Source organism: Dermacentor albipictus, chromosome 1 (assembly GCF_038994185.2).
Source record: "Dermacentor albipictus isolate Rhodes 1998 colony chromosome 1, USDA_Dalb.pri_finalv2, whole genome shotgun sequence".
Taxonomy (NCBI): Eukaryota; Metazoa; Arthropoda; class Arachnida; order Ixodida; family Ixodidae; genus Dermacentor; species Dermacentor albipictus.
Window position 1 is genome coordinate 238,640,218 of NC_091821.1, and position 26,651 is coordinate 238,666,868.

General features: G+C 48.1%; 2 protein-coding genes across 2 annotated transcripts in view; one reads left to right on the top strand and one right to left on the bottom strand.

The window, feature by feature from the left end:
- LOC135901221 (uncharacterized) overlaps window positions 1-14,535 on the bottom strand; it is a 196,869-nt gene extending 182,334 nt beyond the window's left edge. Inside the window, exons 1-3 of the mRNA XM_070521933.1 lie at window positions 14,522-14,535; window positions 6,817-7,009; window positions 5,067-5,136 (exon numbers count right to left, since the gene is read on the bottom strand). Of these exons, the coding sequence (XP_070378034.1) occupies window positions 5,067-5,136; window positions 6,817-7,009; window positions 14,522-14,535 (277 nt within the window). The remainder of the gene's footprint in view (window positions 1-5,066; window positions 5,137-6,816; window positions 7,010-14,521) is intronic.
- Window positions 7,245-26,651, top strand: part of LOC135901220 (protein embryonic gonad-like) — a 123,808-nt gene continuing 104,401 nt past the window's right edge. Inside the window, exon 1 of the mRNA XM_065430899.2 lies at window positions 7,245-7,390. The gene's annotated coding sequence lies outside the window, so the exon portion shown is untranslated. The remainder of the gene's footprint in view (window positions 7,391-26,651) is intronic.

The window sequence follows — 26,651 nt, forward strand, 5'->3', positions numbered from 1 at the left end:
CGAAATAACGAAAGTTTGGGCCCATAGAAGTTCATGGGCGCCGGTCGGGATCTTTGATCGTGATCGAACTAACCAGAGTCGAATTAATGAGTCTACTTTAATAGTATGTCACCGAAGGACTTGATTCACACTTAAAAACGAGTGAGTGTATATAATGTTTCAAAATAGCCGCAGTTATCTCTACGGAACCCCTCCCGAATATAATTCCTAGGTACGGCCTTGGATGGAGCATATTTTCTGGGGCGGAGGAACTTTCCCATAGTCATAGCATGGCGACCACTTGTATGCTTCACGCGAGGGGTGAGTTGAGTACTCCGAGCGTCGCGTAAAAAGTCGGAAGAATAAAGTTTGCCTAACATACGTGTATATATATCCAAATAATTTGAATCCATAAGCTCGCATTTTTTTTCTTACTTCTTAATATCCATAATGTATTTCTTACCTACATCAAAGGTCGACAGCTGCATCGAATGCAATAAATTGTCAAGGTACCTTAGCTAATGAAGAATCAAAAAAGAGGGTCTAAAATCGATTTCCTAAATTAAAGGAAATTTATCAAGCGACAAACTCGAATTGACAAAACAAGATAAATAATTATAGGGACATATAGGGTAACGGTTCCAACATTTAACAATATCTTTTCCCTTCAACCCTAACCCCTTAATTCAAGAAAAACTGGACACGGGAGATTCCCGTTCTACCTTCCACCAAGCAAAGTAACTCTAATACAACATTCACTTTGCAAATGCAAGAAGTTTATTGAACGTTCTATCTATGGTGTTAATGGATGTACATATGTTAAAGCAGAAAAAAAACAATGAAGAACATGCAAATACAAGATACTACAGGCAAAACGATAGATACTCTAAAGTAACAAACTAAGGTCTAGCTGGAGAAAGAGTAGATAAAGTTAATGCCCATGCGGATTTTTAAATACACCCTATAGCAGATTACATGTAGCCCTACACCAAAACGCGAAAAATTTGCGATCCCAAACCATTCATCTGGCATCTTTGCAGAAAGCTGGGAAAGCTTAATTTTTGAAAGATAACGTCCCTTTGCAACAATATTGACACGATTCTTAAATAATAAAAACTAAGAGCTCGCACTATAATACGAAAGCAAATATTGGAGGCCCATAATTCCCAGAAACAACTTCCAACGACTCTTCCTGCAAGCCTCAACTCAAGGAGACCCAAGTGCAGCGGAAGAGGACAACCAGCATCAAACAAGAAACACGAAGAAACGCTTCGCCAACCATATATACGAAAGAACTGACCGACACAATGAAGGTATGCTTCTAAACGCGGCATATTCAAGGATGGAAAAAAGGTGAAAAGTAGACGCTCGCTTGCGGACCAGCTCCCTCGGCTGCCACAACGCCGCACAATACTAGATCATCTTTCTCTTTTCTTCTACGGTTTCGCTCAAGAAACTTACATATTCCTCTTACTTTTCACCACCCTTACATTTCTTACTCCCAAAATTACATATTTGTTATCTTCTCTGCTGCCTCCGCCACGCCCCCCCCCCTTTTTTTTTTCTAATCCTACTTCTTTTTCTGCTCCTGTTATACATTTGTGGCGCAAGATAAATTGCCCTCATCCTTCACATTCGTATAGTTAACGTTATTACTATGTAATGACTTTAGAAACACCCGCACGCGTGACGGGGGCACCAATTTCGTAATGAAACTGAACTGCCTAGAGCCACCATCACTTGATGCGTGCGAAGTGTGCGGTACCTATGAGCTGAATTATTAATTTCAGCACAGCGTTACAGCTCCACCATTACCGATACCGCCTGCCGCCGATGACACATGCGCGAGGCTTATTGCGAATGTGCAGTTGAGGGGGGGGGGGGGGGGGGCGGACGGTAGCGATAGGCGTGGAACAGTAACATTATGCTAAAACACTATATTATCGGCTAATACTACTGGAAGGGAAACAAACGAGTTCAAAGCAAACTGTCATGCACGAAAAATAAGCTTCGCCGATCCTGTCACACTACAGTGGCTGCGATTTCATTACCATCTAGTATTGTCTGCTAATGATTTGCAGAGTAAGCCGATATCCAGTATTCATATAAGTTGCATTTAGCCGAGAATAAGTAATTCGCGTGAATAAAAATATTGAGTTGCAGTGCATTGCGTCATAATGATCATATTCTATCGATTCAAGGATATTCCCGCCCTCATGCTGTACGTTTATGTTCATGGCGCAAATGGTTAGATGCTATCCCGAGCATGCAAACAAGGGCAACGGTAATGTAACTACCATGTTGAAAAACACTAACACTGGAAAGCAGTGGATGATCAGAGAGAGAGAGAGAGAGAAGCTTCGATGATATCCTGGAGATGTTAGCCTGGCTGTTCGCCTGACATGCTACTCCAGGTGGATGACCAGTGTATGATACTAGAGTCAACAGGCGGGAAACGTAGTGCGTAAGCCAGGGTACTATAACGATTGCAGGAGCCAGCGTTGCAGATAAGGTGTTCTCTCTCGCTCCAATTCCGACAAGCTGTCGATCGCGTGAAAAAAAGACCACGATAACCGCAACCTCCGCACTCGGTGCCAACCTCTGGAAGCACTCCGCGGAGCCAACACGCCCCGCATATCTTTTGAGGCTCGCGCGTCACGTGGTGCTGTGCTTGGCGGACCGGCTTTTCGGCGAGCTTTTGGCTCGCGCGAGATATGGTGCAAGCTTGGACGGGAAGCGCAGGGAAGCCTAATGACAATCGTTACAGTACGGAGGCTGTGGGTTCGGCGCCCAGAGGAGGCAAAGTTGCGCTTTCTTTCATTGCCTCCGTCTTTTATTGTTAATAGTAAATGTATCGTAACTTGAACCCGTATCGGCAATTATTTCTACAGAGCCAAAAACGGAAGAAAAAAAGAAAACATAATTTCTACTCCGTTGTCAATTCGCTTCATATCGCTAGCTCCCTAGCTCGGTTCTTCATATTATTCGCGTCATTTACATAGATGTTTCACCTACTGTCAGTGATTACACGGGGACCTCCGCGGTAACACGGATGCAACGGTATGAAAACAGTGCCCGCATTATGCGGAGGCTTTCAACTTTTTATCATTATTTTTGTCCTCCGTGATTGGCAAACATGCCGCCACGTCTTCGTTATCGCCGGTCACTCGCCGCGACAGACGATAAGAAATGAATAGAATCGAAGAAGCAGAAGCTTTACAAAATACAAGCTAAGGTTTGACATTCAGTTCTTGCCAAAAGCGCAGAGGGACGTCCAATGGCGGTGCAGCGCCCGCGCCGACTTGGACGCTGCTGCGGTTCAAAGAGTGTACACCTTTCCACCACCCGTACAGCGTTACTGCCTCTTGCACGAGAGGCGGTAACGGCGCTGTACTTTTCTCTTCCCTTTCTTCCAGTAAAATCACTCGCACAGTATTCCGGCGAAACTAGCGCTTCTTCTCGCCACTCCCCTCTCGATCTCCAATTCCGGTTTAGTACGGAAGCACCGCCGTGTTTCTACCCGCTTATTTTTTAACCACGAAAGGCTGCATGGGAAGGCGGACGAATTGCCTCGGACGGAAGCGGAACCATTTTCTAGCGAAGAATCAGGAAACTGCGATCGGAGGTCAGGGAATGACGCTACTTAGCGATGCGGCCGAAAATTCGTCCATTAAGCAACTTTATTTTGACTAACCTGTAAAGTTGCTTTATTTTCTGTCTCTCTCTGTTTGTGTACAAGAAGCCTGTATATTTACCTCCTCTTAATCCACCCCCATAAAGGCAATCTCAGACTGCTCTTTGCCCCACCGAAAAATATTTCTGGCTGCGTCAGTGGACTGTTCTACCATGTATAGGCCTCGGTGCTTTGCTGCTTTGCTCATTATTTAGAACATGAAACAGACACTTTATTGCGCGCGCAATAATACAAAAGGTGTATACAAAAGGTAGTACCAAAGTCAAGGACTGCAAAGGGGCCTCTTACAAGTTTTAATTCAAAGATATACTATGCAAATACTAACTGACAAATGAAGGATTGTACAAGTGTCGATATTCGCCCGATGAGTGCGCGGAAGTTCGAAAGAAACAGAAAGACTTCTCTATGCACAATTTCTCCACAGAGTTGAACAAATGCACCCGAAGAATAAAAAGGGAACAGGAGACATTTCTGTCTGGATTCATCGAGCAGTGTCCTCACTTTTTCTTGCGAGAACTCCGCTAAAATAACATTCTGAATCCGCTAGAATAAGTTAAGTTTGTAGCTAACCTGCGAAAGATCCGCTATAAAGACATTTCCGATAAGAAATAACTGTAGTGTAAACAGACTTTTTGAAGCATCTGAACATCGAAACTATGCAGCGACTCACATGAACGGTAGGTTTAAGAAAATTGTTCACTTCAACGGCAAAGTGCTCATGTCAGCACTTTTCCAGAAGTTGCACTTGTTTGAATAATATAAAATCTGACGGAAAAGTCGTGAGCGCCGTCATTTCATTGCAATAATCAATTTTATGAAAAAACGCACTGCTCATTAACATTTTTGCCATTCGCGAAAAGAACGTCGAGAATTCCCTAAAAGTACCGCAATCCATTAAAGAGCGTTTGTGTCACTAAACAAACTAAAAAACTGCTAGATATGGGTGAAAGTCTACTCAAATGGCAACATTGTCTCCGAGTTGCTTAGTGACTATTGTCAAGCGATGCTGCCTGACCATAGCACAGCACATCTCCGAGATTTGCTTTAAATCTCACTGACGTGCTGTGCTATGGTCAGGCAGCAGTTGCTGTGTTATTTAAAGCAAATCCCACAGATATGCTGTGCTAAGGTCAGGCAGCAGTTGCTGTGCTATTTAAAGCAAATCTCACAGATGCGCTATGCTATGGTCAGGCAGCAGTTCATGAGGCAGCAGCGCTTGACAATAGTTACTAAGCAACTCGGAGAAAATCTTGCCATTTCAGTAGGTGATCAGCCACATCTAGCAGATCAAGCAAATCTCACAGATGTGCACCGTGCCATGGTCGAATTAGTGCGCTCAGGCCAATTTCGCTTGCGCCGCCGTAGGACGTTCTTTCGCAAGGCGTATACTTACGAAAGCGTGGACCCGACTTCGGACCACTCCGCGGAGACGTGTGCGGGTCATTGGGATGCACAGGTGTCCACTGTATCCGGAAGAGATAAACAGAATTAAACGATGCAATGAAAATTTACTGAGTAATTTGCTTTCCTTTCTTTGCAAGCTCTTAGACCTAACGAATTGTGAAATGCTCGTTTGGTACATGTAGTAGCCACCCACTAGCTTTACTTTTCTTTATTTTGTTGCACAGAGCCTTCTATAGCACGCACGCGTGTATCTCTTCTCTCCTTACACAGGCTTAAAACATGCAAACATAGCTTAAATCATAAAGATGGAGGACCGACGATATGTTGTAACATTTTTTTTAGATTTTTGTTTGTCCTTTGAGTAAGACAACCCTGCAAACGCACAGTACCAGACGTACGAATGTTCGAAATGCAATATGCAATATTTTGAATAGAAAGAGAGATAAAAGAATGTTTTAGGAGTTTTGCTAAATTATCAATGCACCGTAGTTAACACTTCTCTGAAAATAAAGAGTCTATACGCGTGAACACCGCTGGAAATAAAGTGTAGAACTATTTTATTTCAGTACCAAGGTAGGTGAACATAGTAACTAGGTACTTAATGAAAAGTACTTAGTTCTTACGTCACATCAATACCAGCGACCCGAGCTAAAAAAGAATAAATAAAATAAAGTCCGCAAATTATAACCTGTCACAGCAATGACTTACCTTTAGTTATTGATCGGAATGTGGTAAGAGCCAGAGTCATAAATTGTTTGTTCATTATTGCTGCTTTACAAGAACTGCTTAAAGCCTGAAGCGTTGACTGTTGGGCCAGTTGGGGCCTCATGTAGTGTTGTTGAGTGGACTAAGGGCGGAAAGAAACGATGACCTGTCCACGTCCTTTCTTACCGCCCTTGATCCGCTCAACGACACTACATGAATAAATCTACGCTCGCTCACAAGTGTGCATGCACATGCGCATAAAAGGCGGAGATAAGCAGGTAATTTTTCATCGGGTTGTAAAAAAAAAAGCAACAACCAATTTCGCATGGAAGTTCAAGCGCTCACTCTTGCCTATAGATTCCCCACTAACTGTCCAACAAGGAACTGGAAGCGAATGAAGACCATACGTTTTTCAAGGATACCTATAGAAACTTAGTGATTTGAGCTGGTTCAACATCACTGGAAACAAAGCAGATATACTGCATATGAACTTTAGTTCATATGCCGTATACGAACTTGCTTATAACAAGAGCTTGCTACTATAATAGCAGTTCTCTAAGAAAAACTGTGATATAAAGTACTTCAAACGTGTAACCAAAAATTAAGCAATAGGATGCGTCCACTGTTCCCGTTTTTTTTCCTCCTGTTATATTGCACTGTAGTTCCATAAACGCGGTATAGTGCCGCATTCACTGCCCTATAATTTTCTAAATATACGGGTATACAAACAGACATAGCCACCAAAGCCACTGAAAGGCGGAGAAAAAGGCGAGCAAAGTAGGGAGGTTAACCAGGATGGAACCTGGTTGACTATTCTGCACTGGGGAAGAGGGACAGGATATCGAAGCACTAAAAGGCGTCTGCTTCAAGGCCATCCTCGATATGGTGTGTCTGAAACGACCGGTCGCCAAACGGTATGCACGCGTCCAAAGTGGTGCTTATACACTTTGTCCGATAAACCGTGCCCACCCCGGGGGTCGGGAATCGCAAGCGCGAAGATAATGATCCAAGATGGAGAAAAAGATTAAAAGGACCTTCCAAGGGAGGAGGCGTCCGAGCTGCGCACCTCTCACGCGACACCGGCGCGACAGTCGAGCGCGCCTCGGGCCGCGCACGTGGTCGGGGCCCGGCGTCGGCGGCGCCAAAAGACGCGCCGCGTGCCGGTGCGCGCGCGCGCGTCCGGCACTTTCTCGCGGCGAGAAAGGGTGCCCGTTTTCCGTCCGCCCCCTCGTCGGCAGAAGATGCACGGCAGCAGCTCATTGGCGGAGTGGTGAGGAATCACCTCGGCAGGCCCACCGACCCCGATCAGACGTGCCCCCTTCCTGGGCGAGGGGGAGGCCGACGTCTTGCGGCGCGCGTGCCCTCCAGTGCCAGCGGCTCCTTTGGCACGGACGCTACTCCGCGACGACGCGCGCGCACCGACGCCCGGGCCCCCCCCACCCCCCACCGGATACCTGCCGGCCTGGGGTCCTCGCCCCCCCCGCCGCCGCCGACCACCGCACCTCTGGATTACAGAGCCGCCGCAGCGCTGGATTGTGCGCCGCTCGCGGACTCCGACCGTTGTGTGTGTTTGCGCGTGTTTGACCGGCCACGACAACCACCCGCAAGGTACGAGGCTCCGTCCAACACATCTCGCGCGCCGGCGGGGCCTTCTCTGCACTCGCCAGTCTGGAGAAGGCCCGGCCGTCTTTTGCTCGCGCGAAAGTGGATGCGTTCACGCACGATGTCGGCGTGTGTGTGGGCCGTTCCGTAGCTGTATGCGTAGTTGCGAGGAAGGAGAGAGGAGAAAAAAAAAACTACAAAATCTGAAAACGCTCAGATTTTGTGGTTTTTAAATACCCGTATGAAATGCGAAAGTAAACAGCACATGTCCTGTGGGGTTTACGATGAAGCACAAAAAAAAAATAACGCACGATTTCAGCTTCAGTGGGCGAGTGGACCAAAAGAGCAAAAATGTTCTGTGACGCGTTGCTAGTGCGCTCATTAGTTCTTGCAAGTTGGGATCTGGTCTCGGAGACAGCAAACGGAAGTGACCCTTTGTTTGAAATGAACACGCGCGGTTCATTATGTCCTTGCATGTTCCCACGAGCGTCGTATCGAAGTCGCTGTTATAATGACCCAGCACAGCCAGCGTGACGGCACGTTCTGGTCATTTGGCGCGCTTCTTCCTTTTACGTGCGGCTTGGCACCAGTGACGATGGCACATTAAGGGGAATTCTGGAGATAACGGGTGCGTGTTTCGCGAGACGTTTGAGGCTGCTATGAAGCGGGGAAGGGAAAAGCTCTCAAACTGTACCCGAAGAGACGAAACACGTCGCGTTTGGGAAACGGAAAGTATGCTCGGTATCGGTCTACACGCCGAAAGTGCGCGAAAGGCACCATTTTAACGATGGCGGTGATTACCGCCCTAACCGCATACATCGGTTACGTTGCGTAAACTCAAGACGGTACCAACTTCTGCTTTAGCAGTGACCGTTGCAGATTCTCAGAAGGGACATCGCCGTAACATGTGTTACTTTTTTATTGCTTCCAATGCGTTCGCTCGTAATGCAACGTCGCATCAAGAACTATCGTGTACGAGTGCGCTCTTACTATTGCCGTCTCTTACAATTGGAGTGTTGTCTAACACACCCACCATTGGAGTGGTTATTGCGCAACTGGCAGACCGCCCGTAAGACAGACTGGTGTTCGCCGATTTCTTGTTCCTTGCCTCAGCTGTGAGAACATTTTCCAAAAGTCTGTCGACTGTGAGCAACTAATTTGCATATAACCCGAAAAGCGCGCAATCGTGACTGACGAGTGTGCTGGTGAATTGGCAAATGCTTGCGAATATCAATCGATGCTTGCGACAAGTATCCTCATCTAGCGGTTTGAGGATATATTCACGTTTTATCCTGAAACCCCTCCATGGTTTCCTGTTGAGGTTAAGTGTAGGTAAACTACGGCACGGTTTAATGAAGCAGTAATATCCACATGGTGCGTGTTTAGTCTCCGAATACGGGCATCAGTGCACATCCATGCAGGCACATCCATTCAGGCACGTCCACGCTCGATTCGAGAACTTTCGCAAGTCTTTCGACGCCCTCACATCAACGCAGTGCAGACCCAGTGAAGAATTATAACTGCGATTCGGCAGTGCCTGTTCTCCAAATCCAATCAAATGGGGTTGACTGGTAGTGACAATATATGCACGCGCGTACGGTGTTTTTAAGCGGGAAAGCAGGCTCGTGTCGGAAATCCCGTCCATAGAGCAAACAAAGACACCTCAGAAAAGAGTTCTGTGTTATTATTTTCTTCCGTTGTACAGCTACAGCCTTCCTCCGAGAAGCTAATTTCGTAACAATAACAGTGTCCAAGCCGTTGTACTTGGAAAAAGAGACCAGAGAATATCTTATCCTTGCGTGAACTTCGGCACTTTGCAGTGGCCGCTGTTCTTTAAGGGAAACGGGGTACGTCTTCAAGTAGCTGATCCGCGTCGGCGAGCGCACGCGCCACAGCGCCCGTAGTCGAGAGATCTCCGCTAGCTTGACCACCTCCCCCTATAGTCAGTGCAGGCCTGGAGACGCGCCGAGTGATAGCCGCCGCTTGCGACAGCGGGCAATTAGGGGGAACGCAGACCCCTTATTATGGCCACTCGTCGTCGCGCTGTACCGTTACGGCCCCCCCCCCCCCCTCGGAAGCAGTACGACGGAGCATCCCCTTTCCCTTTCAGCGGCCCAAATATATGCACAGCGCTAATGCCAGCTTCCTTTGTGCGACCCCGGAGGTGCCTATTAACACGCCGGCCCCCGCGTCTAGCGACCGACTGGCCGGATCGCACGCGCCTGGCAGGACGCTGCTTGCACAAATCTGCTCGCGTCGCGCCTCCCTGAGCCTTTTGTCGCTAGGGTACCCGGCTGGAGAAGAGGGTTTCGCCAGCGGGTGCCCGAAGAAGCGCTGGCCGCCGCTCCGGCCAGGTTTCCGACCTTGGAGGCGTCCTCTCGGGCCGCTGCCTTACCGGCGCACGCGTAACGGTCACCTCGGGTCGGATGTCGCGCGCAGGACACTTAACAAAGCACACTCTTGAGAAAGGACATCGCCAAGGTGCAGTGGCTAATTGGCATTCGGACACTTTACAAATATGGCAGGCCTCTCGTACAAGGTGCACCTTTTTCGACTTGTATACCACACCTCATTTGGTATACGCATTATAATGCAACTTTTCTCGGTTGATTCAATGCCCTCAGAAAAGAGACCTTTATTGCTCTTTCGTTTAGTTATTTTCTTGTGTTCTCCGTCGCTTTGGAGTGTTTATGTTTAATATTGCCTTCGGGATGTTGGTTCATGGTGTGGCGGCGATTTCAGCAGCGTTTCACTTGTTTTCCGTACGCATCGATGTGTATGTGGGCGAAAAGGCCTTTGCGCTTCGCGCACGTTGCTACAACAAGCAAATTTCGAACGCCTCTCGGTGGTCAACGCCCGTTAATATATCTATATATAGAGAGAGCAAGCACAGGAACGGCAGCGAGGTCAACCAGACGAGCACCCGGTTTGCTACCCTACACTAAGGGTGGGGGCAAGGGGAATAGAAAGAGAAAAAAAGGGGATAGTAAGTACTGAGTGCGTGTGAGAGGATGCACAGGGACACTATAGACGGTCTCTTAAACCGGTGCATTTCAAGTACTCTACTAGTGCACAAATCGTTTTTCGTGGCAGTGGCGGGTGTGGCCACGGTCCGAGTATCTTTGACACGTAGAACGGTCTTGAGTCCAGTCAGTTTAAAGTTGTCCGCAGAGAGAGACGTTGTACGTCGTAGCGAGGGCAGGCACTCGAAAGATGCTCGATGGTTTCCTCGCACCTATAGGATTGTCGCACACCGGGCTCTCGGCCATTCCCATACGATAGGAGTAGGCGTTCGTGAACGCCACTCCCAGCCACAAGCGGCACAGCAAGGTTGTTTCGCCGCGGGAAAGGCTAGATGGCAGTTGGTAGCCGTAGCGTGGGGTCCAGTTTATTCAATCGGCAATTGAATGCACTTGAACTCCAGAAATTTTGTGACTTTTTGCGCGCAAGTAGGCGAAGTTCCCTGGCAGCGTTTGTCCTCACCAAAGGTGTTGGACGCGTCTGGGTGTCTTCGTGGGCAGAGCGGGCAGCCTTGTTAGCAAGGTTGTTGCCGACGATGCCACAGCAGGAATCCGATGAAAGACAATGTTGTGCCCTCTTTCAAGAGCATGGTGGTGTACTTCCGTGATGTCAGATATCTGCTCGTAGGTTCTGTGATGTAATGCAGACTCGATATTGTGAAGAGCTGCCTTAGAATAGGAATGGTAATAATGGCATCTGAGGTGGTATAGGGCATGTCCACAGATATTGTACGTGAGTTATAACATGGGATTCCTACAATTCCTGCGAGTGTATAAACTGACGCAGTGCTTCGTGTCTTGTGTTGAGTTCTGTGGGGAAGTGATGCATGAGTGACACACGAATCCTTAGTCGACTTGGAATCACTATCAGAGATAGAGACTTGGGCGCGTTTGTAGATTATGTTTAAAATAACAACAGCGCAAGAGGCAGGGACAAACGAAGAAAGACACGCACAGCGCTGTGTGTGTGTTTCTTCTTCTGTCCCTGTCTCTCGCGCTGTGCTTATTTCACGCACTATGAAGGCGACGACCAGATGAAATTCTGCCAACAAGCGGACAGCCCTCTCAAGAACAAGCTCAAATAGCGGCACGGATTGTTCAAAAAGTAACTCAAAACAAGCAACCATTGAGCACGAACAAGTCATTTAAAAGTTCAGCTGGTCTGAATTAAAGTTCTTTATGTACGTTTGGGATATCGATGCATTTGTGACAACCAGTGAGGAAAAAGAAGTGAGAAGCCGGCCATCATTGATTACAGGGTTACTTTGGTCTGCAAATTTAACCACGCAAGAATATGCATTTGGCTAATTTTTTGTTACTACGCCAAGAAATTCCGAAAACCAAGAAAAGGAGACCGAAGACATTTATAAACGACTCGGTGGGAGCAACAATTAAATATCCACTTATAACAATCATAACTGGTAATATGTAGTATAGGGGGAAAGAGGTCAGAATATACGATAGCAGGCTCCCAGGCTCGTGCTCGTTAGCGAAGAATCGCGAGTCTCGCGGATAATTCACAGGGAGTCCCAGGGAGTCCCAGGGAGTTCACAGGGAGTCCCTCAGATGGGTGGTCCGCCTTGCACTCGAATGCAGCCGACACAGTAATTTCCATCAGGAAGACACGCGTAATGCTGCTTCCGACGGCATCGTAACATGCACGCAGCCAATCAAATTCTGCCGTTTAGTTCACTGGGTGTCAGCTGCTTCCGCGGACATAGAGAGCTACAGCATCATTCGTATGCAAGTCTGGCGATATGTATAGTGTCCGAAACGTACTGATGACTGCGATGGTAGAACGCTGTACACTAGTATAAAAATGACAGTGTAACCGCGGGGACACTACAATCCGCGGTCGCGTAGGTCCCGTGGGTCACGTGGTGGAGGACCACGGCGACTTGCCGTCCTGAAATCGCAGTGTACAGCACGAACAGTTGCGTGCGCGTTACCACGAAGCCACAGAACCGCTGCGACGGGATAAGAGTTCCTGGTGCCATATAATAAAAGTAAAATAAAATGGCACGCATGATGTGGGTCTTTGCAGAGCATTTAATTGAACCGCTTCAATCAGGGTTTCCGGTTCTCCTTTTTCCGTTTTTTTTTTTTCAAATCGGTGTTCAAAGTATTTTGTTTTCTTCTTCTCCGGCGTTACTTGAGATCGGCCTACTTGAGTGTCGCTGTTCATTAATGTTCCAAGCGGCTGTTTCACACGAAGCGCCGTTACATACGGGTCCCATTCGCGATCGCTTGAGGCGAGCGCGTAGAATTTCGAGGAGAAATGTAATCCTTCTCACTGCCTCTTTGGCTCCCGTTCTTGTGGGCGTGACCGTGGCAGTATAATCGCACTGCTAAAGGCAGCTTTACGTGAGGAACAGTTTACTAAGTAGAATCGCTTCCTGTTTTTCACACGGGCAATGCAGAGAAACACGCGCGCGCAGGAGAGGATGGTGGTTACACCTAATTGAAAAGTACAGATTTCAGCTCGAGTACTCAGAATTCGAAGTTTGATACTTCATGTCGAAACGACCGACGTGATGTGAAGGGAAGACACACGCACATTCAAAATACAAATGAACAATAAAAATGAAACGACAAAAAGAACTATAACTCAAGTATAGAACTGCCCACATGGGCTCAGAACTTATGCGCGGTTCTCCACTTTACCACAGGCTGCACCGCCTCGGCTGCGAAGTATTTCCGATTTTCCGCAGCTACCGCAGTGCGAAACTTTTGCGATCAGCTGCGCACGTGTATTAGAGCGAAGTGGTACACACCCGTCTTGGCTGGTTTAAGTAAATTAGCAACACGACGCATTTTAAGCTTAAAAGATAAACTTGCTAATATGGAGCTGGTGCATCAACGGCACAGTGAGGTGACGTAAATTGTAGCACATGAACCATTTCTCAATGGACAAGCGGCAAATTTGCAAGTCATGGCCAATTACAACCTATTTGCTAGTCGACCAGTGATAATAATACGTAGCCCTTTCGTAGAAGAGACCGTCTTCAAAAAATAGGCCGTCACAAAGAGCCATCTAGTGGCACCCGACGGGTCAAAATGTATTGTCTCATTCTCGTTGCAACGACGCTAGACTAGCGACAGCGAACAAGCAATGCACCAGAACTGTGGCCCCAGAGAACTTTCAATTACATAAGCGTAAGCATGAGAGACTTTGTCATGGGCACGTCACCATGACGAGGCATGACAACCAGATCGACGAGTTCATCGTTTTGGCTTGCGAGGAACCTTCCGATGAAAAAACAAGGCACCCCTGTCAGCTTTCTCCTTCTCCACAGTTCAGCTTTAACCGTAACAGCACGCATAGCATGCACGAAATTGCCTGTGTCTACGTTTCATGCTTATTTCTTTTAATTTCAGCTTTTCGTCTTCTCTGCATCCCTAAGTGAAATGATTGGCGGCGTCGCCACACTATATAGTTATGAAGTTTCCTTACGAATTTTCACTCCAATAATAAAAAAAAATGTGCGGAGATCACTCGCCTCCCACTACCAGGACGCGAAGTTTCTTTGGTATGGATGCTTGTGTTAATGCTAAAAGTGTTGACGCTACGTGATGTTACATTAACGTAGATACAATGTTTACTCATGTACATTCCATTTTTATATTATGTAAATGGTATGAAGATGTCATGGATATGATGACACTGCTTATACTGACGCAATACACGAAAATTAATTAAGTTTTCTTTATTCGTTGGATGAATTAAGTAATCGTCACTGCGTGCTTCATTTCACATTTGTTGTTCAATTACCACCCAATCAAGACGTTGGCAAATTTTCTTTGGTGTCACACGGAAATTAGACCCTCGAGGGTGGAATGGATGTCGGAAGACCTTATTTACACCCTTACTTTCTTAGAAAATTTCTGAAATGGGCGCCTTCGTCAGCAAAATACCCTTTGTGCACCCTTTCAATAATGTCAAGGTGTTAAAATAGTGTTTTGTGCCAAACATACACCTCGCAGCATTTAAGGGTGCTTAGGCACTTCAATATTTCAAGCAAGTAAAGAGCCATTAATGTCTATTTCCCGGTGGTTTGCGCCTAGTCATTGATACGGCACGTCATATGGTCACAGTAAGCGATGGATGCCAACCTACTGCTTCATGTACATGGCGTCCCCGGTGGTGATGGGGGAAAGATATAGCTTTCTTCTTTTTTTTGTGTTACCCTGCCTTTCGCTTTTTACCAATGCGTGGCTTCGTTTGTTTGAGTTCGGTTCAGCTGTAATAGATCGGGTGCCAATCGCCAGCGATTCATAGCGGCGTTAGCCTATCATAGTTCCTCATGCGCATGTTCATTCTGGTGTATACTATAGGAGCCGGCATTATTATGCACAGCAATTATTGGGCTGTTCAGTGCAGTATCGGAAGGAATACACATTCGCAGGTGCATGCGGAGCGTTTGTTCTGGAGGTGGCGCGCAACTGTCGTAAAATGGACACAACTACTTTGTGCCCTTCTCTCCTTCCTGCTTTTCACACCTTACTGCCAGCTTCGTACTTGGCTTAAATAGTTCCACCTTTGTGCTAATTTATAGATAAATTGTATCACTGCCTATCAGTCGCTAATGAACTTTTAAGGTGGTGTATTATTCCCTGTTATTGTATATAGGCGGAGTGGTATACCACTTGCGATTGGCAATCTGCGTATCCGCCGTTAAAATCCAGGCTGAGTTGCTTTTCCTTCGGTGTATCTTTTATAAATGTGTCTGAAAACACTTCGGGTTTAATTCGGTGGACGTCCGAAAGAGTGGTCTAGTGATAGAATAAAAGAAATCGCTGCAAAAATAAAATGTAGCGGGCATTTGGGCAAAACGCACATTGGGGGAAACGGTGAAATTCCAAAAAATCACCCTTTCAAATGGGTGTCTTAATTCGCTTAAGGACCCTTTTCTATGGGTGTAAGGGAGTGATATATAGACATGAGAAATCACTCTTAAGGGTGTAATTTTCCTTAGTGTGTACAAACACAATTTGTGATGTATATTCCATTGCCACTATGGAAGTGCTTCCTCTACGAATTGCTCCACTCTAACGGAGCATCTCTTCTTTCCTACTCCGCTACTCATCTGTGTGACAGACTCCTCGCTGCGTCTACTCGTCGAGACACCGACGCCAAACCCTGAGAAGGAAACCATAGGTCCACATGCCGCACTTGAGCGACTGCAGAATGCGATAGCTTTATCAGGATCGATACACCCAGGCCCTGTGATTACACTGTCACCAGGGTCGGTCCGCGTTACAAACCACACTAACACTCTAGCGACGACACTTGATCGTTATCGTGGACTGGTGTCGGGCTCGGCCCACCAAGCCATCGCTTTTCATTGCAGCTTCCGGGAACAGCCCAGTTTTACTAATAGCTTTAGCTGAGCAGTCCCTTACGGTCCTCTCCGCTCATGTTTCACGAGCTCAGGCACTATAGACTCCCGTGTGTAGTGGGGATGCTCTGCGTGTGGCAATGTGTTGTGGTGTGCTTTCTTCCACTTTCCCTCTCCCTCCTCTCAAAGCGGGTGGGCGTATAGCGTCCCTACCAGGAGACAATTGCTGGCCTGTTTTTCCTTACCTCTGCGTAGCGTTAATGATTAATAGATGATTAATAATAAGAAAGTTTAGAAGGTCCCTCAATTTTGTCAATAAATGCGTTACTTTAACTTCTAGACTCTAGATCGTTCGAACTGTAAATTTTCGTGTTCCTTAGCATTCAGTCGATTGGCTAGTTAAAAAGCAACCATGATTCAGTTTCCATGGGATAACCTGCAGCAAAACCGCTTCCTTCTTTTATTGAGTGCGTTCCCTTGTTTAGCGACAGCGTTTTCAACCTGGATTATATTCAACGCAGAGAACTATGTCTGCAACGAGACGGTAGACCAGGGGCGGCTTGCACGAACATTTAATAACGAAAGTAATATCAGATTTAAGAACGCGTTCTTGTGCGGACTATGCGTTGTTTACGGAACTATTAAAAACGCGTTCCTAAATTCGTTATTATTTTCATTGTTAAATGTTCGTGCAAGCCGCTCCAGAAAGAGATGGCAAACCAGACCTGAAGGCTCTTTTCAAGCGTCTTATATTCGCGTATCTTACGCGTCTACTCATGCTTCAATGTCGTGTTCGTTTGTTTAATGCAGCCATATAGTGACCAGAGCAGAGTTACGCGCACGCGTGTATTCGCTATTTATGTATTAAAAATAGGCAAGCACACTGCGTGGTTTCAAAATGCGGAAGCTTGTTCCAGGCAACCCGCAATAGCGGACGAGTCTTCGCGAGGTCATCACATAAGATTCGTTTACATGAACTCGACGCGAGCGGGTCGAGTCGGAAGCCGAGATGACGCATTCCGAACCTGTGACGCATTTACATGCACCTTTCCAAGTGGGTTCGGCGAGTCAGCCCAATACTTGCAGGCGGGTCGACCGAACTCACCTCGACGCTCGCTCGGCCCGAGCCGCTACGTTTACACAGACCCGACGGCCGGGTTTAAGTCTGACAAGCCGACTCGACCCGACTTCATGGGGCTCATGTAAACGTAGCTAAAGACAGAGTGCACGCAGTTCTACAGTAGTGTTTGCGTACCGTGGTTCATCGTAACGTGGATGAAAGTGTGAGCGCGCAGCCTGCAACAGTATGCACTGACGTATACTTTGGGTCGAGGTCAGAACTGCGCGCCCATTTGTGCCGTATTCCAAGTTTTGCTATCTGCGCATCCGATTAACTGACTGTGGCCCGAGAGCAGGAATTGTTGTGAGTGCACTCGGCAGGCAACTTGACGCTGTCACAAAAGCGGCAATCTGTGTAGCGCACTGCTGGAGGTACGCTTGGACGGCATCATGTTTTGTTCGCAATCGCAAGCCGTTGGCATAGCAGCGGGTTACAGGAGAGAGAGAGAGAGAGAGACAGAGGCGAAAGAGAACAAAGGCAGGAAAGTTTCAAAAGACGCTTCAAAGAAAGTAAATAAGGTTGGCGGCTTGTAGGGGGGGGGGCGAACCCGGCATTTGGCAAGTATTTGACAGTGTCGAACGGGTTCTGATGTGGTTACCTATATATTATTCCCTTTTAGTTTTGTATACAGTAGAGTTTTCTTATTCTCTCTCTCTCTCTCTCTCTCTCTCTCTCTCGCTCGCTCTCTCTCTCTCTCTCTCTTTCTTTCTTTTTTTTTTAGAACTATCATGTATGCGGCACTGCGCATACGCACAACCGCCTGGTGTATTTTGTACTTTCCTTGCATTAATTTCTATACCTGGGCGATATTGTTTTCTAACTTAGGACCTCTTGCTTCTAAAACTACCGAGCAGGATGCGATGTTTCGACTCGTTAGGGTATCGATGGCGCTTGGAAATTGTACCGTGACAAATAATGCACATTAAAATCAAAGTTAAGAGCACATCGATATTTATGTACTGAAGCAAAAATAGTTGTCTTACTGAGCTCTGGCTGTTACGACTCTGATGTCAATACACTGCTGTCAATACTGCTCAATAATAAAAAATGCATTGTGCTTTTTGTCAACGACCACGGACCTCTCCCCAATAAAGTCGACGACCATCGCTTTTGATCACCGAATGTTTGGCAAACTGTAAGCATTTCAGTCAATTTGCCCGCTCGTTGTCGGAAATGACGGGCACGAGCTGATGCTTGAGAAATCTTGAGACAATGACCTACTTATGTGCGTTATGACGTAACCGGCGATGCTGTCAGCTATCCTACAAAGCAAACATCAATGCGCGAGTGACGTCAAAATCGTTTGTGACGATTAAATTAGCATTATCGCGTCGATTGGCCTTCCAACACCTACCTATATTCGCTTAATGGCTAATACGTAATATCGTAAGGGTAATGAGGACAAAAACATCGCTGAGCAAACTACTTTTTTCTGCGACAGGTGCGGGAAGCTGCTAGTTCACGTATAGGGCGCGTAAAATACCCCAATTTAGCTAGTGGTTATAAAAAAGAAAGGAACTAGAAATAGATCAAATAAACGTTTATACCTGAAAGCAAGCAATCTAGACTTCACCCAGTCCGTGATTTCCTTATTCAGCTTATTAATAAATAAATAAATAAATAAATAAATAAATAACTTTATTCCAACATCAAAGGAAACGTACAATCAGTCACAAAGGGGATGCGCGGAGTGGGAGCAAAAAACCATTAGGGCTTGTCAAAGGCTTTCAGCCCGTTTCACAAAGCAATAGCAAGAGAGCTGTTTGCAAAAGAAAAAAACAACAATCTTATACAGTGGGTGAATATTACACGCACGTGTTTGTAGAAAAGGAGGTTAGCATTATTTTATTGTGGCATATAAGTGTGCGTGTGTGTATGTGCGGTCATTTGCGCATGTCATTTCTGTCTATTCATATGGCAATTTTACCTACATGTCCAATATCATTAATTGCACCAATTACGTCCTGCTTCCGCAGTCCAAAACGTCTAACGCTGCGCATCATCAATCGCCTAAGTTGAACACCACGAAATCACTCAATGCGCGTCCTCCATCATGAGTACCACATTCATCTCATTTAGCAAGCAACCTACATGTACTTCTTAACAACAGGCCAACAAAAACAGGAAATAGTGCGGTGGCAGCACGGCGAAGCGCTATCGCTGCCACTCCTTTTACAAATAGCTACCGCGGAACGACTATGCTCGTAACTGTGGCTGCGAAGCCGCGGCCGAAGTGCCAACACCGTCGTAGGAACGGCATCTTCTGCCTTCTGCCGACCGCTGACGCGAAACGCGCCGATTGGTCGATTGGGCGCGCGCCGGTTTCCTTTCCGTCGCGCCCTGTACTGCCGCACGCTCGCCTCCCGAGCCCCGGGTATGTTCGTCCACGTTGGTCTCTCACGCCGTGGAACGTGGCGCCTGCTCTGTTGCCGCCCGTGTCTGTGGGCAAAAACAAACTCGTGCGGCGGACGGGGCGGCCTAATGAGGACCCGAGGCAGCCGCGGAGTAATGAAAAGCCCCCGCTCGGTGAAATTCAATGATGGCCCGCTCCAGAATCACGTTTGCCTCGCAGGTCCCGCGGGACCTGCACGCGGTCGCGCGGTGCCGGATGCGATTACGCTTTTTCCATGCACGACCGGCGAGAAATCGCCGACCCGCGGCCCACCGCGGGAGAAGTAGACGGAGCAGTTAGCGCCCGCGTATGGTATCAATAAGCCCTTCACTTAGTTTTTGTACTCCTTTGCGGGTCGTTCACCTCAAACTGAACTACTCAAGCAAACCGCTGGATCGTTTATCACGGGCCGGCCCATATATCATGGCACCACGGCTACCTCGTTTTCTGGCTTGCGCGAAAACGAAAACCAGACGTGCTCATGTGGCCCGTGACGTCACTGCGGGAGGGCGCCCCCCCTCCCCCCCGCCCCTCTTCGCGAAAGCCGAGCCGCACTCTCACAGCGTGCAAGCGGAGCACATACTCGTACCTGCGAACACTCGCCCAGGCGTTTCTGGCAGTTCCTTCTTATCTTCCCGACCTCGTCTTCAACGAACCGTTCCAACTCGTGCAGCTCGAGCTCTGCGTGAGGCCCTTTAATTTTGCTTCTTTTTTTTTTGCCCAATGTTGTTATTTTGCGCGTCTGACTGGATAGTGAAATATTCGCGGTCAGTCCATGCAACAAGCATACAGCTTCCGATATGAGTGCGGGCACGAGTTCCGAGTCCATGTAATAAATTGCGACATCGCGCAGCGGTAGCGCCTGCGGGAGAACAGTCTCTTTCCCCACAAAACTGCTCGTTTGTCCACTTGTGTGGCGCAGCGAGAGACGTTTTGGCCTGCTTGACTTGGTGGCACTGGGGCTTTAGGTGGCACTGGAAAGCTTCCTGGGAATATCTTGGAAGTTCTAATGGCCACCACAATCCTACTGCAACTGTCTCGCGCTGAACTGTATGACAAAATATCGAGCGACTACTACGAATACGTGCAGTTGTCGCGCGGGAAAACCCTGAATAAAGTGTAAGTCAGCAATTTGCGAACTGTTAATTTCCTTTACTCCAGCTTTGCCGCTGGCAGTTCTCGGCGAATTCGCCACTCACCCTGCCGTAATTTAAAGGGGGGGAAAAGAAAGAAACGTGTCCACAGCGCCAGCCTTTTTCCTATATGAGAAGCACATGATGAGGTGAACATAATACGAAATCACGTACATAGAGAACGCAAAGTGCAACGTCGTTTCAAGAGACAGTTGCGGCTCATTGTCACCCCCGCCGCATTGTCCCGACGTGGCTTCGCGAAATAAGGAGGCGCCGGTCCTACGTGACTGCCGACAGGGCCGCTAACAAGACGCGCCCGCATGCGCGCGTCCAGGGGCAACGACCCAGCTGGAAGAGCTCGGACCGGAGGCCGCCTCTCGTTCCGGCGCGGTGGCCGGCGGGAACGTGAGAACGAGTCGTCCGCTCCACTGGACGAGCTGCCCTCTGGTCGCTTTTGTCTCGCCTTGTCCTCCGCTCCTAATCAATTAACGGGCGCGCCAACGATCCCAATCTGGGCTCACAAAGCGGACCGGGAGGAAACGGCATGTGCCGCGCTAGGCCGCGGAGCGGGGGCCGTAACGACGTAACGGCGAAGAGAGATCGCCCGCCCGAGGAACACGAAACATTCCGTGCGAAGAAATCATGCCAGTTAGCGGTGCAAATCAGCCCTGCAGAACACCTGCCCTCGCGGAGACCCGTCCTCTTTTCCTGCCTGGCCCGAGCTTCCGCGGCCACCACCTGCGTGGAGCGGATGGGCCGCCGACGGGATGGCCGGCCGGGGCCGCATGGCGGGACGGTTGCGGACGCGCCTGACGCCGGCTGCGTTCACTTCGTGTGCTCAACCTGGGCGGACAAACTCCTTTTGTGTCCGACCTGACAATGAGGAGAAACCGTTCACTAAAGGACATGCCCACTCTGCATGCGATGGAGTTGCATTGGGATATTCCTTTCTTTCATGCCGCTGTATACACGTGCAATAGCAAGAAGTGAGACTACAGGGAAAAGGTGCCGATTAACTCAGCACTAGTTGTGCGGGTTTTTCGCTTTGCTTAAGCTAAGGAAGGCAAAGGAATCTACGCTAATGTTTGTGAGATTGTACGTGCAGTAAAGTGCTTATCGATGTATATATCATAATCATTGCCCAGCACCTGGAGTAGCATGTCAGGCGAACAGCCAAGCTAACATCTCCAGCATACCATTAAAGCCTCTCTCTCTCTCTCTCTCTCTCTCTCTCTCTCTCTCTCTCTATTTCTCTTTACACTATAGGAGCTCTCTAAGAGAGTGCTGCTAATTTCTTTCGCGGGAGTAACTGCTCGTCCCATATTTAATTTCGTTCTCGAGAGTCTCGTGCCTCCAATGCAGTTATGCAAAAGTGAGTCACATACGTGGTACAAGTCGTTACTACCGCATAAATAAGTTGTCAGCCCAGAATTATGAAAGTGTATATAGCCCACATGCTCCAGTGGATCCACTCGTCTATAGTCTCCTTGCTCATGCTTTGCATCCATGTCCCCGCTTTCACCCTCTTCAGGCGCGGCGAACCCTTGGGTGTCGATGGTGTTCGTAAGAGGCAAGAGATGCAGCTGAATACGGAAATTGTCACGCACCTAAGCGCAGCACGAAACTACCACGAAAAACCTTCGAAATTCTCTAGTTCATAAAACTGCCTCAACCTTGTGGATTTCCGGAGACCTAATCTGCCGAAGGATACCCCTGTCTGATTATGTTGCACATCTTGAGGTGCACTTTCCAAATGCGATGAAGCTCTCTGGACACCTCGGCAAGGTGAGGTATCCCGCTCCTAGTCCTTTTCCTTGTTCCCCGCAGTTCCGTGCGTGTGCTCATGCTGTGCGTGAGCGGCTTCCTTCATATCCACACTTGCTGACCGTGGCTGTTGGCGCGTGACCACAGCGTGTTCCATGTTGATGTATACTACTAAAGTGTCTTGTGTTCCTGCCTGTGTGACCTGCAAGGGAACTATGTTCTGGGAACGCGGAGGCACAACCGGAAGGCGGAGCACGCTTTTGGTGGAAGAGCTTTTCCTGCATTCTTGACCGACTATTGGCCATAGCGATCGGCTCGATTTGCTACCCTGCACAGGGGGAGGGGAGAAGGAGATGCGGTTTAAGATGAGCGAACGTAGCGAGAGCTTCTATTAGCAAGTAATAGCCTCAAAATGAGCAATCTCTCACACAAACTTGTGTATAGAGAGAGAGACAGGGGAAAGGGGAAAGGAAGGGAGGTTAACCAGATGGGTAGATCCGGTTTGCTACCCTACGCTGGGGAGAGAGGGGAGGGGGAGGTAAAGGGATATCAAAGGAGAGATAAAGAAAGAAAGGAGCATTAACATACAATCCCAGTCAAATACTGTCACTGTGCATAGTCACAACACAGCACAGTAGCACTTTTAGTACTATAAACACCTGGTCAGGCTACAGCACATTGTCCAATTCTGTTGTACACAAACTTGTGTAAATTACCAAATGGCCATCATACCAAGCAAACACGTGGCCATCAAGCTCACGAGCTTCCTGTGTCGCATGAAGGTGCGTAAATTGCCGTCGATTAGTCATACCTATAACACTGCACTCAGGAAGCAGCTCTACTGACCACGAAACATCAGTACGTGTTCGAGGCAGGTTTAGATCGCAGTTGTCGCTGAAAGCTTCAGAAGATGGAAGTTGTGAAAAATATGCTTTGTACTTATAAACCAACTGGGCCATTATGGAGCGCCTGGTAAAGTAAGTCCGGAAGTGTTCCCGCGTTGTGTTGCGTACCGACGGCGCTCGTTTGCCTGTGAAGAAATGTGGCACCGCAGTGTATTGCGAAGATCCACAATAAGGCTCTCTTTGGTTTAATTTGTTTTCTTCTTTTAATGGAAAGGGGGTGAGGGGGGAGGGTAATTTGGGCTTGTTTAACGCAGGAGTACTTCAAGAAGGAGCGACCGACAAAGCATGATTAGGAAAGGCGGGGAGGTCACCCAGACAAGCGTCCGGTTTGCTAGCCTTCACTGGGAGAAGGGAAAGGGCAGTATACCGCGGAAAGAGGGAGTACTGCGCGCACGGCGGAAGATGCACAACACTATAAATTTCAAGAACTGCAATAGCACGCGCATAGTTCTTTTTTTTTTTTTTCGCCAGTGACGGATATAGCAAGGTCCCAGTATTTTTTGCTGATAAATTGAGCAATTGACCCGATTAAAGTAAACGACGCATGTCTAATCTAAGGGCCCTTAACGTGCGCCAGCATATCCTTACATACATGCAATTAAAGGAAGAAAACAACACATGTCGATTCTTGAACACCACAAAGCCCAGGCCCATTCCGAATGAAGCAAAATTAGAACTTATTCACCTTCGTTTTTCGGTATATCCTGTTCTTACTTTGCATATAGTAGTGTGACTTCCGTTGCAGTTGCGTAAGTGTTTCGGTGCCATTCGCCACTATAAGCATTCGCAGGGGCTTCGGAAGTGTGCGGAGGGTGGTGACCTCACTGGGCACGTTATTGGCATGCACTCGGCTTCTCAGAGCAGTCACTCCCGCTAAATATAAACTATGACGTTATAGTTCATCATCACTCATAATACTTTTTTCTGTGACGCGCATTCACGCCGCAGCGCTGATGCTCACCGCTACACTCACTAACGCGCGTCGTCTCAGAGAAATGACTAAATGCGTAGCGGCCGCTTGGATTATTATGCGAAGCATATCACTAGAGCTCAACCCAGCTCCTCAGGCGACGTCACGACAGAGGAGAAACGGGGCTCCAACTCGCGCCGTCGCTCGCGGCGTCGCGGCGGTATATAAGCAGCTGCGCTTGCCTCTGCTAGACACTCACGAGGTGAGATGCCTCCGGGAGACAGAGCTGCTCGTTGGAATGAGAAGCGAAGGTTGCGGCGTGCTACAGAGACTGTTTCTAGGTGGCTTTGCTACGGCGCAGCGAGTACGCTCCCCGCATCGGACGCGGTGAGCGTCGAGCAACGCAGCGTTCGGCGCGACAACGAAATGTGCGCCTGAGCAAGCGCCGCACGCCTGAGCCGACGCCGACGACACCGGCTTTTCTGCGACACGAGCTCCTTAACGCTGTCGCGTTAAAATAAAGGCTAGTATGCTTCGCATCCTGGGCTTAACCTTAGCCAAGCCACAGCCAGTTTTTATTAATCACGTGAACATACATAAACACCACAATGAGAGAATGAGAAGCGTGCTAGCAATTGTCTCCTAAAAGGGACGCCACGCCCAACTGCTTGCAGAGGAGAGAGAAAGAAAGAAGGGCGAAAAAGTGGCCAAACTCATCTCACGACCTTTGTACGAAAGCGCTGCATTTCAAGAGCACTAGAAGGAACTGAGGGCATGCAGCGCATTGTGTGATGTGATGCGCACGGCGCTCGCGACCGAGCATATCGCGACACTACGGGCTCTCGATACAATCGTTGAAAGGATCCGCAACTGGCAGACTAAATATTTGCGTGTCGGAGTACAATCAAGGCTAGCGTTCAGTTCGAGTAAACACATTTTATACCCGATCGGTTTATGATTTTGTTAAGAAGGGAGACGCCTTCGCAGCAGTCAGAGCTTTAAATCAGCAATTTTGTCAGTGCGTTCAGCGTTTCCCTTATAAATTTGCAAAGTTTTACTTTTTGTATTCTAATTTTGACAATTAATCTCCCTGTAGTTCACTACGCACAGCTGCTGTGCTACCCCTGCGCAACTGCGGTGTCCTTCCTGAACAAAAGGAATTTTACTTCTTCCTTACTTCACTGAACACGCACTTTGGGCCACGGATGGCGGATGCCAGTCAGGGCGCCCGCATGTACGAAAGCCTCTTACGCTAGAATTGTTCGTAAGACCGAATTCCAGCCAATCCTAATGCTGAACGCATTATTAACGCAATGGCAAAGAAGACTTGAAAAGCTTTGTGAATTCGGCCCCTGGACTTTCGCGGCCTCGGTACACTTTGCAATGTACACAAAGCGCTCTACGAACTGAGCTTGTTCTAGGAACGTTTTTCTGGGCGCCACGATACTTACTATATTAAAGGTGGAACGCAGACTTTCATTGACAGGTTAGCACGAGAAGACAAAAAAAAAGTTTTTCTCGCGTAAGATTGATATTTATAGGTGTTTTACTGCGATGAAATAAATGACTTTTTTTTTACCCTTCAGATGTACCTTTAGAAAGGAGTCTGTTTTTACATTGTCTTGATTATCAGTTTGATAATTCCACAACTCACTGCGTAGTTACTCTTCGGATAATTTCAGGATTCGGTGCGGTTTTTCTTTTTTGGTGGTTTGTTTGCCCAGGGCCAAACTTAACGCGAAATCCCTACATCGAGAAGTCAGAGCATCGTTAGTAATAGCATGACAGGATCGAGATCTCACTGAGAAATATTGATCAGTTAGAATTATGATAGATTTATTTCGTATGTACCCCGGGCTGCCTGCTCGAAACATCTGCTCGCAACTGCGATGCTTGCTTACGGTCTTACTGGTGCTACTTATGTGCGCCATGTATTTGCTCTTTGAAATTTCGCGCGTACGTAGAATAAGGTACATTTTACTTTTCACACAATAACAATAGCAATAATCAGTAGTAACGCTGAAGCAGGATAACAGCGCAACACGCAGTGTTGTGGGACGCCATAAGAGGCAGCGATAGTTACCGCAACTAGTCTGTCAGCAGGGGAGCGGAAGAGAAATGCAGGCCTTCGCGCTTAAGATATGAGAGGGAGCGAGCCTGGAATCACGTGGAACGGGAATTGCGAAAACACACATAACACGAGCAAGGAGGCGTTTAGGTGCACCGCACGAAGTGTCGTGGTCCTTGAGACGATGCATTCTGGTTGTCACCGCGGAACAAGTGGGTCACGCCGGGATCTCATTGCTTTCGTTATTTTATTTTCTCGCCACTAAGCGACGGGCCTGCCCCGTGCGCGAGTAACGGCAGAGGCGCCCGCTCATGTGGCAACATGGCCGAACACCCGAAGCGTTCGAGCCACCCACGCGCCGCCAGGCGGTGCGCGAACACCCAGCTGGGGCGCGCGATGCAGCAAACACGAAATTTCCATATTCGCCGTTTGCTTAAGTCGGCACTTTTTTGCTGCGCAAGCCCCCCTTTGACCTTTCGCAATGCATGCCCGGTCGGTCGGAGGTTGTCGCCGGCGTGCGCCAACAACGCCCGGGTCGCCACATGCAAATGCGCACGCGACCGAGATCCTATCGGTCGCGCGCCTTCGGCATGCGTCAACGGCGCGCGGACGCTTG